General features: G+C 36.3%; 1 protein-coding gene across 8 annotated transcripts in view; it reads left to right on the top strand.

The window, feature by feature from the left end:
* TPP2 (tripeptidyl peptidase 2) overlaps positions 1 to 17,628 on the top strand; it is a 50,909-nt gene that overhangs the window by 32,300 nt on the left and 981 nt on the right. Inside the window, exons 24-30 of one of the 8 annotated variants that reach the window (XR_015284426.1) lie at positions 1,322 to 1,360; positions 7,888 to 8,039; positions 8,128 to 8,224; positions 9,037 to 9,167; positions 10,500 to 10,707; positions 15,108 to 15,198; positions 16,948 to 17,067. Coding sequence is in view for 2 of the 8 variants with exons in the window: in XM_086880748.1 (XP_086736874.1) it covers positions 1,322 to 1,360; positions 7,888 to 8,039; positions 8,128 to 8,224; positions 9,037 to 9,167; positions 10,500 to 10,707; positions 16,948 to 17,067 (747 nt within the window). In the remaining 6 variants the exon portion in view is untranslated. Of the gene's footprint in view, positions 1 to 1,321; positions 1,361 to 7,887; positions 8,040 to 8,127; positions 8,225 to 9,036; positions 9,179 to 10,499; positions 10,708 to 15,107; positions 15,199 to 16,947; positions 17,068 to 17,628 lie in introns of all 8 variants that reach the window. The other 7 variants (XR_015284429.1, XR_015284427.1, XR_015284431.1 and 4 more) reach the window with 7 other exon arrangements.

The raw sequence follows: 17,628 nt of genomic DNA, 5'->3' as shown, positions 1-17,628 counted from the left end.
AGAATGGCATAAGATCTGTGTGTGAGGCTAGGAAAAAAAAGATGAAGGATCTTTTTTTGCTCATAAGACAGCATCCCATGAAGAACGTTTTTTAACTTGCATGACTCTATAATGCAGCAGTGATTATAGTAACTGTCACTTTTCTGTGTATCTGGTGCTCTAGTGTTCAGAAGATTTCCTTAGCTGTTTTTAAACAGATGGAAAACCTGAGACTAAATTTTAGTCAATCCTGGTGACTGTTAGTACTCAGAGGTAGTTGATCTATGTCCTTGTATTACTAGATGTGGCTGAACAACCTGTGTAAAACTAGAGTATGTCTTCATAGAAAATAAGTTTCTGTGAGTAGGTTGGCATATACCTTTAGATCTTGTTGAGCATAAACATTTAGTTAATTCAGTCTGAAGTGGTTGTACTTTTAGGGCAGATTGCATATAACTGCAGGTGAGAATGTAGTAGGAGGATATGTGTATCAGTGAGGAAAAACCCAGTAACTAGAAGCTCTAAAATATCTAAATATTTCTTTGTGATTTGTGCGAGGTTGCAAGTGTGCTTTTATGAAATCCATGATAAATCCATTACACTAGTGTAATTTAGTTTAACTAGCTAGAATTGTGCACTTCCTTGAACTCTTGATTGCAATCTTGCATGTTTTATATTAAAAACAGACTAAGTGGATATCTACTGTGGTTTCTGAGATAGGAAGCAGGAGATAGGTAGATACAGCCTGTCAAATTTCATGTGAGGCAGAATACTTAATGCCTTGCTCAGAAAGAAATTCTTGCTGAGGTATTTCTCATGTCATAGCCTAAGGCTTTACTGCTGTGGTCATATTTCTATGGAAAAAGGATGGCATGAAATAGTACCTGATACTTTCTGCTGCCTTTAGTGCCTCAATATGTACCAGGAGACAAGAAAGGAGTACTAGGCAGCAAAGTTGTCTCTTAAGTCAGTGGATGGATGCAAGGTAGGGGGAAATGTATCTAATTTATCTATATTTATTATGAAATAGAACAATGCCACTAAACAGTCAAAAGTCTAAAATTCTGAGACTGAATTCCTGTAATTTTTAAATTGAAGCTAAGTGGTTAACAACACTTGCTTATATTGTAAGAGTAATGGATTGTATATACAGTGATGCATTGTTTTATTAATTTTAAAAACCTGAAAGAGCGTGCTTTAAGAGCATGTTTGATCATAGATGTGACTCTCTTAAAGCTGGAGATCTGTAGGTTGGAAGTATAACTATAATTGTACAGAGAAGGTGTCTCCATCCTGTGTGGTGTGTGCATGTTTTCTTACAGTGTGTTATTCTAACTCCCAGGGGCAGTCTGCAGCAAAGCGACAAGGAAAATTTAAAAAGGTACTGAATGCTAGTTTTTGAAAAAGATATACTGAAGTCTTCTTGCATATGACTTAAAGAATTTGTCTACCAGTCTTGGTTTTTAATTTGTCTCCTTTATCTACCTGCTTAGACCTGATTTATTTACTTCAGCATCTTAAGTATGTTTACGGGTAGAATGATAAAACAACTGCTGTAATGTGTAGCTGAGAGGCACGTGAGCATCTGTATACTTCTGCAATAAGTGCTGTAAAAATGCATGTGGTCTTAGTGGTCTGCAATTTTTCTTGTTATTAAATACTCAGGAATGTTCAGTGTTTGTGGTCAAGACTTTTTGTGGCAAATGTTTCTGCCTATTCTGTCTGCAGATTGAGACTCAAATGTGAACCTAACACTTTGAATTGAATAATTGAATATTTAACTGTATTCCCAGTCTACTAAATTGAGAGTTGTCTTCTTTCCAGTCATAAAAAATCTACACTAGGAAGCTAGAGTATGTACAGTCATATAGCAGGTAGTAATATTCACAGAATGAATTTTAGAGCATTTATAAGATAGTTTGGAAAGGGGTGACTTTCAGTATAACAGTGTTTAATACTGTGCTTTCTTGTATTTTCACATCAGGTTAATAAAATATTTTGCCAGCAGTCAGTGTGAAACAGTTTGTTTAAAAAAATGCAAAAATATGCTTCACTAGACTACCTACATAAGGTTGCTGGTTTTTTTCTTATTAGGTTGTATTTACTTTCTGTTGATTTCAAGGTACTTTGTTCTGGAGTGACATGCAGGATTCTTGTTAGAAGTAAGACCTGAGAAACGAGTAACGTAGTTTATTGTCATACTCCGTTATTTTGCGAATAGTAAGCTGGAAGCTGAACCTGCTGACTTACTCTGGTTGTGGTGTAATAACCATGTGGGAATGAGATTAGGCTTTCCAAGAAGCATTTTAGTGTATGTTGCTGAATTTTATTTTCATACCTGATAATCATGCAGATCAGTTTCAGAAAGATAATTTAAAATCCCGTGTGAATGCATGGCTTCCTGGTAAATAGGGTATAAGATCTTCACTAAGTGAATCTAACAAGGGATTTAAACTCTAATAATAATAATACAATTTGAATAACAAAACCTAAGCAGATTCCAGAGGTTGTGGTTTTGAGGGGTTTTTTTTGGTGGGTTATTTTTTTTTCCTTTGGTTTTTGAACAGACATTTGTATTGAGATCTGAGCACTAAAACCACCCAAGCCAAAATAAAAACTATCCTTGTTTCTTCCATCTGTTACTCACCCAGTATACTAGCAGCACATAAACTACTGGATTTCTGCGGAGCTCCATCAAAGAGCTCTTCAGCATCTTCATTAATGGCTTGGACACAGGACTGGAAGGATACTGAGCAAGTTCCCAGTCACTGCAAAACTGGGAGGAACTGTTTCTCCCTTGAGTGCAGGGGGGCCCTACAGGGAGGCCTCAGGGGCTGGACAATCACAACCCATATGAATTTCAGCAAGGGAAAATGCTGGATTCTGCACCTGGGATGGGCCAACCCTGGATGTTCAGTACAGACTGGGGAATGAGATGCTGGAAAGCAGTGCCATGGAAAGGGACCTGGGGATCCTGGTCAATGGCAAGCTGAACATGAGTCAGCAGTGCCCTGGCAGCCAGGAGGGCCACCCATGTCCTAGGGGACATCAGGTACAGCAGCTCCAGTAGGATTGTCCTGCTCTGCTCTGGGGTGGCCTCACCTGGAATATTGTGTGCAGTTTTGGGTGCCACAATATCAGAAAGACATTCAACTTTTAGACAGTGTCCAGAGGAGGGCACAAAGATGGTGAAGGGCTTTGAGGGGAAGCCGTATGAGGAGCGGCTGAGATCACTTGGTGAGTTCAGCCTGGAGGAGACTGAGGAGAGACCTCATTGCAGTCTGCAACTTCCTTATGAAGGAAAATGGAGCCACAGGCACTGATTTCTTTGGTGACCAGTGATAGGACCTGAAGTGGCCTGAAGTTGTGTCAGGGGAGGTTTAGGTTGAATATTAGCAGAAAATTCTTCACCCACAGGGTGGCTGGGCACTGGAACAGGCTCTCCAAGGAAGTGGTCACAGCACCAGCCTGACAGAGTTCAAGAAGCATTTGGACAATACTCTTGGCCATATGGTGTGACTTGGGGACAGTGAGAGCTGGAAGCTGGACTTGATGATCCTTCAGTCCCTTCCAACTTGGCATATTCTGTGAAATAAAACATAGTGTATTTCAGAGCATTGCTCTGTAAGAGCTCCAATAATTAATGCATTTTGCTGAGAATGCTACTCAGAGGCCTTCCTAGTTTAAAAAATTTTGTATTTACCCTGCCCTGTCCTAAGTTTACATGCAGTTAAGATGTTTTCCAGCACAGAAAAGTTATTTATATATTTCTTCAGTGATGCAGTCAGTCAAAAAAGTATGTGTAGATTTTTCATATTTGTCAAAGATGCGTCTAGACCTTCTTGTAAGATTAGTAACTCCTCACAAGGGCACACTGCTGGCTCATATTCAGCCTGATGTCCACCAGGATGCCAAGCTGCTTTCCTACTGGATATCCCCCAGCATATACCGTGCCTGGATTTAGTCTTTTCCAGATCTTGCACTTCTCTTTGTTGAACTTCATGAGGCTCCTGTTGAGCCCATTTCTGCAGCCTTTTGAGGTCCCTCTGGATGGCAGCAGACTCCCTGGCATATCGGCCACTCCTCCCAGTTTGGTGCCACTAGCAAACGTGCTGAGAGTGCCTTCTGCCCCATTGTCCAGGTAATCAGTGAAGACATCAGACAGGGTTCAATCCAGAATTGACCCCTGGGGCACACAGTTAGTGGCCTCCAACTGCGTGTCACTGACCACCTTCTGGGCCCAGATATTCAGCAGGTTTCAATCCACCTGACTGCATCTCTGTTTTGCATAAAAACAGTTTGTGCTTATGCCAGGAAGTAACAGCCTAGTTTTCCAAAGATAATTAATAATTTTACAACTGTACAAAAATGTCAAGGGGTTCTCTCCACAAAATAGTGTATTTGTTTTAATTTCTAATGCAGTTACAATCTGATAACTTTTTTCCCTTGTGTCCAAGCTTTGTCCAGAACATAGTTAGAATGAAAAACATACAATTGACTTTTTTGGGTCTGTAAGAATAATTTTTTGTTGGTTTACATAATTCAGCTTTTGAACAGCAGTGTGTAACAATTAGCCAAGGGATGGAAAGTTTCTACACCTTTTTCCCTATTCTGCTATCCTTTCTTCCAATTTAAATTGGAATTCCAATTTAAGAAATGTATTACTCAGATATTGATAAGTACTAATGGAAGACTAATAAATACCATTGTGAAGTCATGTGTAAAGGGGTGACTGCCTTTGAGCATTAAGACACTATCCCTGTTTCATCATGAGGCATTCAAAAATAGGATGAGGTATGTGTCTGATACAATTTTGTGTAAGCGTGCCTGGTGACTTCAAGAAGCTTAATGAATTTCCCATTAAATGAGATAAATTGCTATAAAAATAAGCAACACTGCACAAATTGTATGTGTCTTAAAGCAGATTCAAATTGCATATGTATATTCATATGTATATGCACCTGTATGTGCAGGTAGGCATTAATATGAAGATACTTATTAAATGGAAAATGAGACCTGGAATCTGTTCCTGGAGGGAACTTTTTTTCCTGTGGTTAGTTTTGCTGTGAATGCTTTGAAGTACAAATAACAATCGTTTTATATGTGTTTTACATATAAAGTACTAGATGTTAAAACACCAGACAGAAATCTAAATTGAAATCTTGAAGCCAAGTTCACTGTTAATTAAGGTCTTTGAAGAGGTGGGTGTTTTGATGCCACTATGCTTGTTTATGTGTGTAGTTTGTAGTTCAGGTAAAAGTAAACCCAGTGAAGCTTATGTGACGCCACAGAGTACAGTGCGTATCCTCTATGCCTCACAATTTCCCAATACTGCATTTCTTTTTAGTGGATAAAATTGAAAGTTTCCTTAAAGTAATATTTTCAGTGGATAATATGCTCACTTGCTCTCTGTCTATAACTCTCTATCTTCTTAAAGTTATATGTAAAATTGAAATCCAGTACACTACTCTTGGAATTCTGTTCCTGTCAGAGAGAAGTTTGAATAAGAAAACAGGTTGGAAAGAGCTGCCTTTCTTCTCCTTAATCTCTAATGATGAATATTTCTGTAATGGCAATGACAGTGCCATTCTGAGATCTTCTGGTACCTAGGGAGTTGCCAAGTGTTATAAAGGACCCTAGTGTTTGCAGATAAATAAAGAAGCCTTCAGTTCATCTTAATGCCCTGTAATAGTTAGGTCAATGTGATAATAACCCAAACTTTATTTATTCCATGAAATAAGTTTGAGGTCTGTGGAGAAGTCTGCTCTGTCAGCTCTTTTGAGAGGAGGGTGCCTGGGTCTGAAGGTCATTGTTTTCCTTTCTGTGGTCATAGCTTGTAGGGCTCATGAGACCAAAAGTACCTATGTGAGAGAACAGGGAGATGACATTTTACTGTTGATGATTTGGCGACATAGGGTTAATCTCTCAAAATGCAAGTGTTCAATCACATAAGTGAGATTTTGTTAATCCAATTATGTTTGGTTTGACACTTAAACAAGAGTTGTAGAGCCTTCTCATATAGACAAGGCTTGAGAATGCAGAGGTCATCTAGATATATAACTCCAAAAATATGCTGCAGGTGAAATGAAAATGAACTTTCAAAAAGGAAATCCTCAACTATTGGATGAATATTTCTTAGAAAGCCAAGTTTCTTTCTTAGGAAAATACTAGTCTCAGTAGAAGATGTCTTTTAGAAAATACTGTAAATTAAGGTTTTTGTGCTGAACTAGGTTCTTAGACTTTTTAATATTTGGTTTGCTTTAGTGAACTATATTGTTGCTTTCTACTATTCTAATTCCCTTAGTCATCCCCACACCATGTTCCTGACCTCTGTATCTTCCTGTGTGCACTTATTTCCATGACCTGTTTTGTCATGCTTTGGCCTAGGTCTTGTTAGAGGTTCTTTGAGGTGTATTGACTGGTTGTCAGTACTTCATACTTGCAATGCATGTATGCAGATAGTTTAGCTTGTGAAAGCTAAACTTTAATGCAGATTAGTTATCTAAACTAGTTTTCAAAAAAAAGTATTTAAATGTCCATATTGTGATTCTGTGATTACATATTAAGTAGCTGTAAAAATTGTTTTAAGGGAATATTGAAGTAATTTTTACCAGTATTGTTGAGTAACCCACAGCAAGATGCTGGTTTGTTTGAGCTAAAAGTTCAAATAAAATTTTTTTGCAGCATGGCTTTTGAATGTTTCAGAAGTGTAGTGTTGAAGTCCATTATTGCAGTTTCTGTCACCATTTTACTTACTATTTAAATAACTTTAACTCCATCCTGTATACAAGGTGTTTATTTTGCAACACAATGCTGATCTTGTTTATGGGAAGTATTCCCACAAATGTATTCTGGAATAATTAGTGAGAATAATTAAATTGCCACAGTAATTGAGCATGCAGCTTAATGTTTTGCAACAGAGTAGTGGTATCTAGACAATTTAATCTTATGTGGTCTTCGCTGTGAGGTATCTGGTATGTGAAGTAATGGGACACATGCCCTCGCTGTTTAGGGAGAGGCTTGTTTAGAGATTGCAACATTAAAACCAAAACGATCAAATGGCCTCACCCAGCAGTTTGATGTTTCAGAAGGCCTGGATGGAACCTAATGCTACCTTATTTGCAAACTTATATGTAAATTTTCAGGAAATGGACATCAAGAACATGGTCTGAGTTAGGATTTTCCTTTTAAATAACTGTAACTGGTTTTCTCATGGTGGTTATTGATTAGCATAGCATGAACTCAAACTATAATGATATTTCTATGCTACCATTTAAGGTTTAAAAAAAATCTTACTGTTGTGTCTACTTAATTAGAACTGAGATACAGGTGAAACTGGAAACTGTGACAGCAAACTGGAAATCAGTTGACTGTGGATGCATCAGCTAATTCAATATACATATGGAAGAAATAGTATCTTGGGAGGAACAAACATATCCTGTGACATGTTTCATGTTTATCCTACTGTGGTACTATTTTTTAGAATTCTGCCATCTTTATTCATTTATTGCCACATTTGTAGGATAGGATCTCTATCTTTTTTTTCTGTTATCCTTTTAACCGAGTTACTTGCTTTTTTATCAACAAACAAACAGAAAAGCACCTTCCTTATTCCCTAACTAATATTATGTAAAATTATGTGAATGCAAAAATGTCACAGTGGCTAAATTTTAGGTTTTCTATTCTTATACCTAATGTGCTGCTTTAATATTTACATCCTTGCATTGCTTAGCATAAAAACTTAAAGCAGTTCCTGAATTTTTACTGTCTAATATCTTTACTCTCAGAACCCTTACCCACTGTATGTGTAAACTCAGAGTAAGTGCTGGCTATGATTTAGCTTTCATATGACATCAAAAAAAAGTGTACTGTATCCCTCTGAGTATGTGTCTCTTTTCCCACCTCCAGGATGTCCTTACTGTTCATTATCATCTGATACCATCACCATCAAAGAGTAAAAATGGCAGCAAAGAGAAAGAAAAAGAACAGGAAAAAGAAAAAGATGCAAAAGAAGAATTTGCTGAAGCTTTAAGAGACCTAAAAATACAGTGGATGACCAAGTATGTCTGCTGTCATTATTGCACAAGTTTGAAGTTCACAAAAATACTCAGAATCTGTACTTTCATGCTATATCCTCCTCTCTTCTAGGCTGGATACCACTGACATGTATAGTGAGTTGAAAGAAGCATTTCCTAATCATCTTCCTCTGTATGTTGCAAGACTTCATCAGCTGGATTCTGAAAAGGTTATTTATTTAACACTTCTTAAACTTGATTTGTCTCAACACATTAGGCTCATATAGCCTAATGAACTAAGTCTTTCTTTGTGCACATTTGAATTTGAAGTGACTGTACTCAGTATTAAAAAGCAGAAATTTCCAATTGGAGTGACAGGTGCCTGTCGACTGTGATTTACTTAACCCTACAAAATAATAAATTACTTATTTAGTCTACAACAGTTTTATTCTGAATGGTGGCTACTAAGACAAACACACATCCTATTCTGTTCCTCTTCTGGACTGGGAGTTTCTCCTAACAGCATGACTCAGACAGCTGAGGACATTAACCCTCTAAAGTGTCACAGCTAAATCCAGCTTCAATTCTTGTCCTCAAAAATGGGAACTGTCAACAGAAGAGTTTGCATGTGTTTATTTTATCTTGAAGACAAACACCTTTGTGCATATGCCACTAGCTTGATTTTTCTTTTCTTTATGATTCTGGTTCTTATTTTATATTTATTTCTGAATTTAATAACTGCTACATTGTATAAGAGTACTGATTTGTACTGAAAGGTGATTTTCTTTCTGTAAACGCTGCATTTTGCATAGTCCAACCTCATATTTCACAGTTTGTTTTCAGTGAAATGGACTAAGTATGAAGGAAATCTTGAAGACTTTCTGGGGTGTTTTAAGCAAAATTTGAATGAAGTGGAGAAAAGAACATGCTGAATTACCAAATGTTATTTCTGCATAGCTTTACAGTCACCTTAATGTTAGTAGAATCAACAATGAAGTATTGTGATTTCATGGTGCTGAGCATCTTTATGTTCTTCTTTTAGGAACGAATGAAAAGACTTGATGAAATTGTTGAAGCTGCAAATACAGTAATCTCTCATATTGATCAAACAGCATTAGCAGTATATTTTGCCATGAAGACTGATCCCAGGCCTGATGCAACTACTATAAAAAAGTACCTACCCAGTAAATAATTTTCCTGCATCCTATTTCTGTAGTCTGTGTAATTTGTCTCTGCATGTAAGAAATGGAATGACTGCAACTTTTTTGATAATTTGTGGGGGTTTTTTTGTGGCATGAGCAATTTAAAATAAGACTACACAGTTGTTGTGTTCTCTTATTATATCTCCAGAAATGCAGGGACATAGAAACTTTTTTTTTGTTTTGGGGGGGGGTTTTTTGTGGTTTTTGTTTGTTTTGGTTTGGTTTTTTTTTTGAATTTTTTGGGGTTTTTTTAATTCAATAAAATAAACAAGAGTTCTTTCAGGAGTTAAATGTATCAGAAAAATGGGATATTAAGTTGTTGTATCAAGCTTAATCTAAGCACAGAGAGACCACTGAAGTATTAGTAGAAGTATCTGTTTTGAATGCTACTTGACTTTTCTTTATATTTTGCAACCTTTCCCATTTATATTTTAAGACAAAATTGACATCAGCCTAAGAAGTAACTGCTTCCAAGAGCTTTCATTTGTGAAAAGCGTGATGATCATGCCTCAGAGTATTTTTGAGACCTCTTGTTCTTTAGTTTTAGATTGTTCCTCTGTTCTATCAGTATATATATTCTTAGGAAGATAGTATTTTGAATGTGACACCTTAGTCTGGAGAATTAAGTGATGGGTTTTGCTGTGTGTAGCATGGTGCTGTTTTAGTAACAGAACAGCAGATCTGAATATCAGGCCCTTAAAATGGGAGATGAATCTTTGTTGATTATTTATAAAATATCAGATTTCAATTATAAAGCTAGTCCGTGTGTTCTAGCTATCCTGAATCCAGATTTGTGTGTAATTCTAGAATTACTGATATAAAAGCAAAGCCTTGACATAATAAATTTAATTCTAAACATTTCTTGGTAAAGTGATCCATTAGGTCATGTGTTTTGAATATAACATCTGAAATTGAACACCAAATTCAATGGTGCTTTAAATGGATGCAATTCCTTTGAAGTCAGCAGAACTATATCTGCTTATCTTAGGGGTGGATTCGACTTTCTGTTTATAATGCCAGGAACTATAAAGCTGTATTTCTAGGTGCTGACTTTCTTTTAGAATCCTGAGTTGCCCTTACCTTAAGTCATCTAAGGCATTTAATACTTCAAGAATGATTGAGTGTCTTTAATGCATAGTGTCTTTATGTAATCTTGTATGAGTAGTTCAATTTACAGTAAATAGTCTTGTGTGTACAGCCATAAACTTTTTTAGCTTAAACTGAGTTAGCACTGTTTCTGTTCTTAAGGAGGTATCTGCAGAAGATTCTAAACATTTTTCATACTGGATTTTTTTCTCCCTAGTGAAATGGAAAAACAGAAGAGTACTTTAGTGGATGCACTTTGTCGAAAGGGAAGTGCGCTGGCTGACCAGCTTCTTCATCTGCAGGCCCAAGAAGGGGCTGCTTCCAGTGATGCAGAAGGCAAAGATGAGGATCATGAGAGCTGCTCAGAAGCATTGACAGAAACATTCTGGGAAACAACAAAATGGACTGATCTTTTTGACAGCAAGGTAAGAGACCAGAGCAGTTTTTTTTTATTTGCATGTTGGGTTTTCTAATGGTTTCTTCTGGAATTATGCACTGCCTTTATGTGCACAACCTTGTACATTCCTGCGTCCTATTTTTCCATGATGTCCCCATATGTTGTGCTTCCTTTATGACCTTTTTCCACAGAGGTTTTGCAGGCCTGTCAAATCCATGGTAAGCCCATCTCTGTTCAAGTGAATGTAGAGGTTAAGGGAAGGGTGTAAGACAGTACTAGATTTCCACAAAAAAACTGCTTCCTTTATTGAATTGCTGCTTTCTGTACTTTCCAGGGAATATTTCTTGATTTACCTCTGTGCTGTGTGAAGCTGTACACACAGAAGTGTGCAGCATCCCTACCCTGTTCAGTCCTGCATGCTGTAGCCTCTTCCACACTATGAGCAAGAGAAGTTTTGTGTTTTGCTGTCAATAATGTCTGTAGAGGTAAAGGAAGAAACCCTTGGAATAATTACACTTACATATTTATTAGCACAGACTTCCCTGACATTTCAGATTTCCTGATCCTGAGAGCTGAATTTTTTTTCTCCTTCATTCAAGATGGCAATTACAGAAGGGAAAAAATAATCCAATGTTGGAGATTAATTGTGTAGCTTTTAATTTAGAGAGCTTATGACTTTTTATTTTTAACTTTTGAGCTATGGATGTTAATTAGCTTCTGAGCTTAACTGTCACATACAGCTGTGTTTTAGTGGAAGATGGAGTGACCAGGGTGTTTGTTGATGGTAATGTAAAATTACCAAAGCACTTCAGATAGTTACAAAAGAAGACCTTTTAAGGGTAGAGGAAAAAACAAAATAAAACCTTTAATTTCCTTGATAGTAGATAAACTTTCTGTAAGAACTCATGGTTTAGGTGGAGGCCTGGTCAAGAAGGTTGATGATGCTTACCCTCCTTGCTTTAATGTTTATGTCCTTGTACACATACATCTTTTCAGCATATCTCTTCTAATTGTTAACTGATGGTAATATCATGTAGCGGATTTTGTGCTTCAGTCATATTGTTTGGCACATGATTTTCTTGCTGTCTGTCTGTAAATGCAATACTTTGTTCCAGCATAGTAACCCCTGGTTTACTTCTGTCTCCTGTTTCGTTTTTTAAAGCTGATGGGAATAATTTTAGTGGAAGAATGGCAGTATAGACATTTTGTTGAGATTTTCACTCTTTGGCTTTTATTTCAAGACAAGATAGCATTGTTGAGCTGCATGCTCTGGGCCTGGCATAATTAACTCTGATTTGAGTTCTACGGATTAGGAGTTGAACCTCTCTCTTTGACTGTCTTAACCATGGAGTTGTTAAGGTGTATATTCAGGTTTTGCTCTGAAAATTGATTCTTCTGTATTGAAGATCAAAACTTCTCTAGATTTTTGTAGTGTTTCCATCCTGTTTATGTAGTACGTTTGTCTTCTTTTTCCTACTTTTTTGAGTTTTATTACTCAAATTGAAATCCAAACTGATTGACTGTCATGAGACCTACAGAGCTACTCACAGAGTGCAAAAAACGACATTTCCATACGTAAAACAAAAGCATTGCACAGAAGCAAAACAAAACAAGGAATTAATTCACCACTTCCCATGGGCTGGCAGGTACTCAGCCATTTCCAGGAAAGCCAGGCTCCATCATATGCAGCCATGATTTGGGAAGACAAACACCATCACTCCAAACCTTCTCCCTTTCTCATTACTCAGCTTTATGTGCTGAGTATGGTGTCATATGGTGTGGGATGTCCCTGTGGTCAGTTGGGGTCAGCTGTCCTGGCTGTATCCATTCCCAACTCCTTGTGCACCACCAGTCTTCTCACTGGTGGAGTGGAATGAGATGCAGAAAAGGTCTGGACTCTGCAAGCACTGCTCAGCAACAGCTAAAACATTTCCGAGTTATCAATACTCTTTGCAGCACAAATCAAAAACACAGCCGCATCTCAGCTACTGTGAAGAAAATTAATTGGCCCATCTTAAACCAGCACAGGTTCAAAGTGGAGCAGTCAAGTCAGATAGGGGATAGAACTTGCATGGATGTCCTTCAAAGAAGAGGTGTCAAGAGACAGTTTCTGAAGTTGGAGTTGAAAGTGTGGAGCTCTTGTTTTATGTAGACATGGCTGGATAATATTGCCATTCAAAAGATGGAACATCTGGGTGAATAAGGATGGAAATCAGGCATTTAAATACTGCACTGATCATTCAATTATATGTATATATATGACTTTAGATAGAAGCATTTCTCTAAGTGTGCTTAGTTCTAAGCTTCCTATAAAGTTGATGCAGCTGTCAGTAATTAAAAGGCTAAATAAATTTTTGAAAACCAAGAGAGATCATGTTCTTGATTGTTTCTAAAGAGGAATCAGGAGCAGCATCAGTTTTCTGTGTGTTTCTTCTCATATTCTCGTAAATAAAGTACTGTCCCTTGTTTCATCTCTCCTCTGCAGATGTAGTGTCTGGACACCACAGGGCATTTGGTAGTTCCTTTGAATTGTCTGTTTGTCATTGAAGTAACCTGCTTGTTGCCATATTGTAGCAAGTATTTGGGGAAGTAACTTTAATTTTGATAATAAGTGCCCTTGTTCATACTTTCAGCTATTGTCTGAAGATTCATTTTCAACTAAACTTGAAAGAAAATATTTGTCCCCTGTGTACACAAGTTTTCAAATGAACTCCAGTTAAGACAGCTTTATGCAGCAAGTATTTGATTGATTATGCTAACATGTTTATGATAGTACTTTAGTCCTTTTTCCTAGAACATGGCTTTAAATTTTGTAGACCAGAATCCTCAGTTTTAAACACAACTGCTACAGGAGAGTAGTAGGATGCTGTCTGTTTGTTATTGAGCATGACCGCTCTGTGGAATGTAATGCCCCTCAGCCTTTGTTAGCCGTGGAGGAAAAGGAAAAAGTCACACTTAAAAATAAGTAAAAGGCCCACGCCTTTCCATCTTACCTTTTAAATATCTTTAGCCTGGACTGGTTTTCCTAATACTGTTTGCATTGTCAGATGCAGCTTTCTTTTCCAGCTGATTATATTCAGTCACTGCCAAAAATGTGTTGCTGGATATTTGATTCCCTTAACTCCCTTTGCTCAAAAATATGGGTTCTTTTTTTTATATTATTATTAATGTAATTTTTATTTGTTATAGGGCAGTTAATAGAGCAGAGAAAAATCAAACTTGGCTAAGAAAGCCTAGTTTATTACTATAGATGTATATGAACCTGAAAAACTCATTTGTTGGAAATTGTCAACATTACAACTTCAGTATTCTCACAAATAGCTGGAGCATGTTACTAGAAATTGTATTGTTTAACCTAATAATTTAACTATATGTAAATGTAGGTATATTTTAACCAGCTCTTTAAATTATTAATTGATTATACAAGTCTGTTTCCATAGGTAACAACATTAGGACACTAGAAAAGTTTCATTAGGTGTTTTAGTATTTCTGGATTTAAACATGATTTTTTAAAGAGTATTTTCTAGCTTTTAAATACTTCAGCCACACAAATGTCTTCAGAGAGATTATTCCAGCATTTTACTGTCCTAAATATAAATCTTTATAGCCAATGGCAAGTTAGGCAGCTAGTTAGGAGGTGGACATCCAAACACTTTCATGGGTCTGGCTCCTAGCACATTGTAGTATTCCAGACCATTAGTTTGGGGGATAAAGTATCTAACAATGATTTTTTTCCCCCCCCTCACCAGTACCCTAGAAGCATGCATTGCCTTTTGTCAATATACTTCTGTTGCTCTCGCTACAATTTCTGACCCGTATTGCTTGTTACACAAAAGCTGGACTTCTTCATTACATAGTTATGAAATAATATCAAATAATTTGAAGTCATTACTATTCTTTCATCTAACAATTTGGTTTTGGATACTACAAATAGGTTTAGTTGGTGCTTTTATATATTCAGATAGCAGCTGTTTTCTCTGTTATATCTTAGTAGTCCTCCTTACATTTCCTTACACATATCGAAGAATCATAACCTTTATTTCTGTGATCTTATAAAGCTTGCAATATTTTATCTATAAGGCTTAATTTGGCCAATATGCGTACAAGCTGTAAAGTACTATTTCTTACCTAACATCTTTTGTTCGTAAACAAATTCTGATTTTAAAGCAAGTCGTGCATTGTTCATAGCTTCTTAAGTGCTAATGAATTTTTAGTAGTTTTGCTGAACTTGTATACAGTTGATTGGGGGTTTTTTTACGAACACTAAGACACAAATTATTGTCTTAAGTCAAGAGCTCTTGGAGCATTGCTTTCAACCTTTTGGTTCAGCAGAGAACCTTTTTCTCATTTAGAAATACCCAACCTTTTATTTGGCTGGAGCAAGGGTATTTCGTAAAATGCTTTGTTTTCTTGCCACAAAAACTCTAGGAAGCCCTGTTACGAAAGAAATGCTGTCAAGTGGCTTTCCTCCTGCCTTTATCACTGATGTTCAATAACCATTCAAAACTTACAGGGTCAGGTAAGAGCTTTCTTCATAGAGCAGTGACATTATTTCTGGTTAGCCTCCAAAATGTTATATTTGCTGAGAGCTCCAATGCATTTTTCATTTGACTTTTTTTTGTTTGGTTTTTTTGTTTTGTTTTGTTTTGTGGTTCTATCATCTTTTACAGAAGACAATTTTTTTTTTTACGTTTAGTTTAGCAAACTAAGTCTGCTAATGGATCCACTGAACAGTTATTTAGAAATGTTTGCTAATTTGTTTTGCTTTAGGAAAATATCCAAAATAATTGGATTGAGAATGCAGCATGCAGAGTATTTTTCCAATAGCAATATTTGGAAAATTGTATATGTGAATGGTGCTGTATGCTCATTGTTGCATATATGTGTGTGTTGTAAGCTACAACAGCTTAAGTGAATATTTCAACACAGTAAAAGAAGTATTTGAAGACAGAAGAAGAATGAGCAACTCTTGAGTACTTTGGCATAGTATCTTGAAGCTTCAAAATTAATCCTTGACTTGCTTGATAATTAAGTTTATTTCTTTTTTATATTTTAACTATTCCTTGATCCTGCAAAATCTTGTGCATGTGATGAACATTAAGTGGAAGTGTTCAGGCTGCTAAAACTAGACAGGTCCTTCACTCCTTACAAGATTGAGATCTCTGGTTCCGTAATGTTTATATTCTTGAGAAATTTTTTATTTTTTTTTCCTGTAATGCAAAACATATTTCTGAACATCCTTGAAAGGTTTTTATTAGCTTTTTTTAATGGGATATTTTAAGTGGGAAATCTTCAACTTTTATTGTGGAGTCAGAGCAAAGGAAAAATGTAAAGAACGAGGGAAAATGAATAGCAAGCTCTAAAAAAAGATTTCATAAACACTGCCAACAACAGACACACTGCCATATTCACCAACTTTACTACTATGTCGCTCTTCAGTAAAAAATAAAAAATACCTTGTTTCACTATGAGTGTTCCAAAGGGAATATATGAAAGTGTCTTGATTGCTCTAATTCTTAGTGCTGCAGCTGGTGAAATGGTTTGAACCCTCTGGCAACACCCTGAACGCTGTCAGTGTTTAGGTATTAAGAACCTGATCTGTTTTACGTTAGGCCTTAGGTAGACACATGCATTTTCTCACATGAACTACTGCATTGGTAAGGACTGTAAGGTGGCTTTTTAGAAATGATATTATCAAGAAGGAGGTTTTTTATAATCTCTTCTTAAAAAATTACCAGTAGTGAGGAGCTGACCTAAAACCTGAGGCTTGTCTTCATGCTTACCTGTCTTCATTGCTTGTTTATAATTATGTACATTTCTCTGTCTTTGTCTGTATATATCATTCACTGTGTACATTCATACTTGTTTCTGCAGTAAGTTTGTGACTACCTAGGAATTAAAATTCTCAATTTGCTTTTTGCTTCTCTGGGTCAAAAATACACCTGCTTGGTTGGTGATTCTTTAGTTACTTTTTTAATGTGCTGTATAGTTGCCTGTAAAGAATGAAAATACAAAGAAGCTAGAAATGTGACAAAAAATTAAAATAGTGACATCTGTGTTACATAAGTTCTGAAGTCAAATATGTTTGTGAAGTCAGAAATAGTCTCTAGGAAGTTCATGTTTATAACTACTACTGTGAATTATGTTATACTGAAAATATCTCATGTAAGTGTTTTACCTGCTACCTGAACAGAGTTTGATATTACTTGAAGCCTTGTAAGATACTACAATACCTAATTTACTTTGGTGTTTTTAATTTGCATTGTAGGTTTTGACATTTGCCTATAAGCATGCATTGGTAAATAAAATGTATGGAAGAGGTCTCAAGTTTGCCACAAAACTTGCAGAAGAAAAGCCAACAAAGGACAACTTAAAAAACTGCATTCAGGTAAGGAGCGTTTGGTCAAGTAATGGGGCTGCGTTCATGCTGCGTAAGCTTTCAGAAGTAAAATATTAAGTCCTCTGGAATTTTTTGTACTCTTCTCATTTTAGAAAGCATTAAATGTAATGTTTTAACTTTATCCAGAGTTTGTAGTTCAGCCTTCGCTTTAAACAGTGATTTTTTTTTTTTCCTTCGTTTTTCTAGAATAACTTACTTGTGAGTAAGTGTTGTTTTCAGCAGATTTACTTTTTGGAACTTACTTCGGGGCATAAAGGAAGTAGAAACAACTTAGTCAAAGACATCTGCATAAAAATCCCCTTATGTTGCAGTTACTGTTATTTTTTACTATTATTAATCATAATTTCTGCTCATAGAATTTAACAAAGAATTAATGGGAATTCCTAAGATTTAACTCTTGTACATTACATTGAAAGAATGTGGATTGTATAGAATGGGGAGGAGGGGTCCCCCCTTTCAGGACTGAGGAATTCAAAGCTTACCACATCTTCAATCTGTTGTCTTTCTGGTAATAGAAATTTTTAGTAAAATGTCGATATCTGTGCAGTG

This window comes from Cyanistes caeruleus, chromosome 3 (assembly GCF_971803275.1).
Source record: "Cyanistes caeruleus chromosome 3, bCyaCae1.hap1.1, whole genome shotgun sequence".
Classification (NCBI taxonomy): domain Eukaryota; kingdom Metazoa; phylum Chordata; class Aves; order Passeriformes; family Paridae; genus Cyanistes; species Cyanistes caeruleus.
The sequence above is the reverse complement of the archived record's forward strand: the minus strand, read 5'-3'. Positions and strand labels throughout refer to the sequence as shown.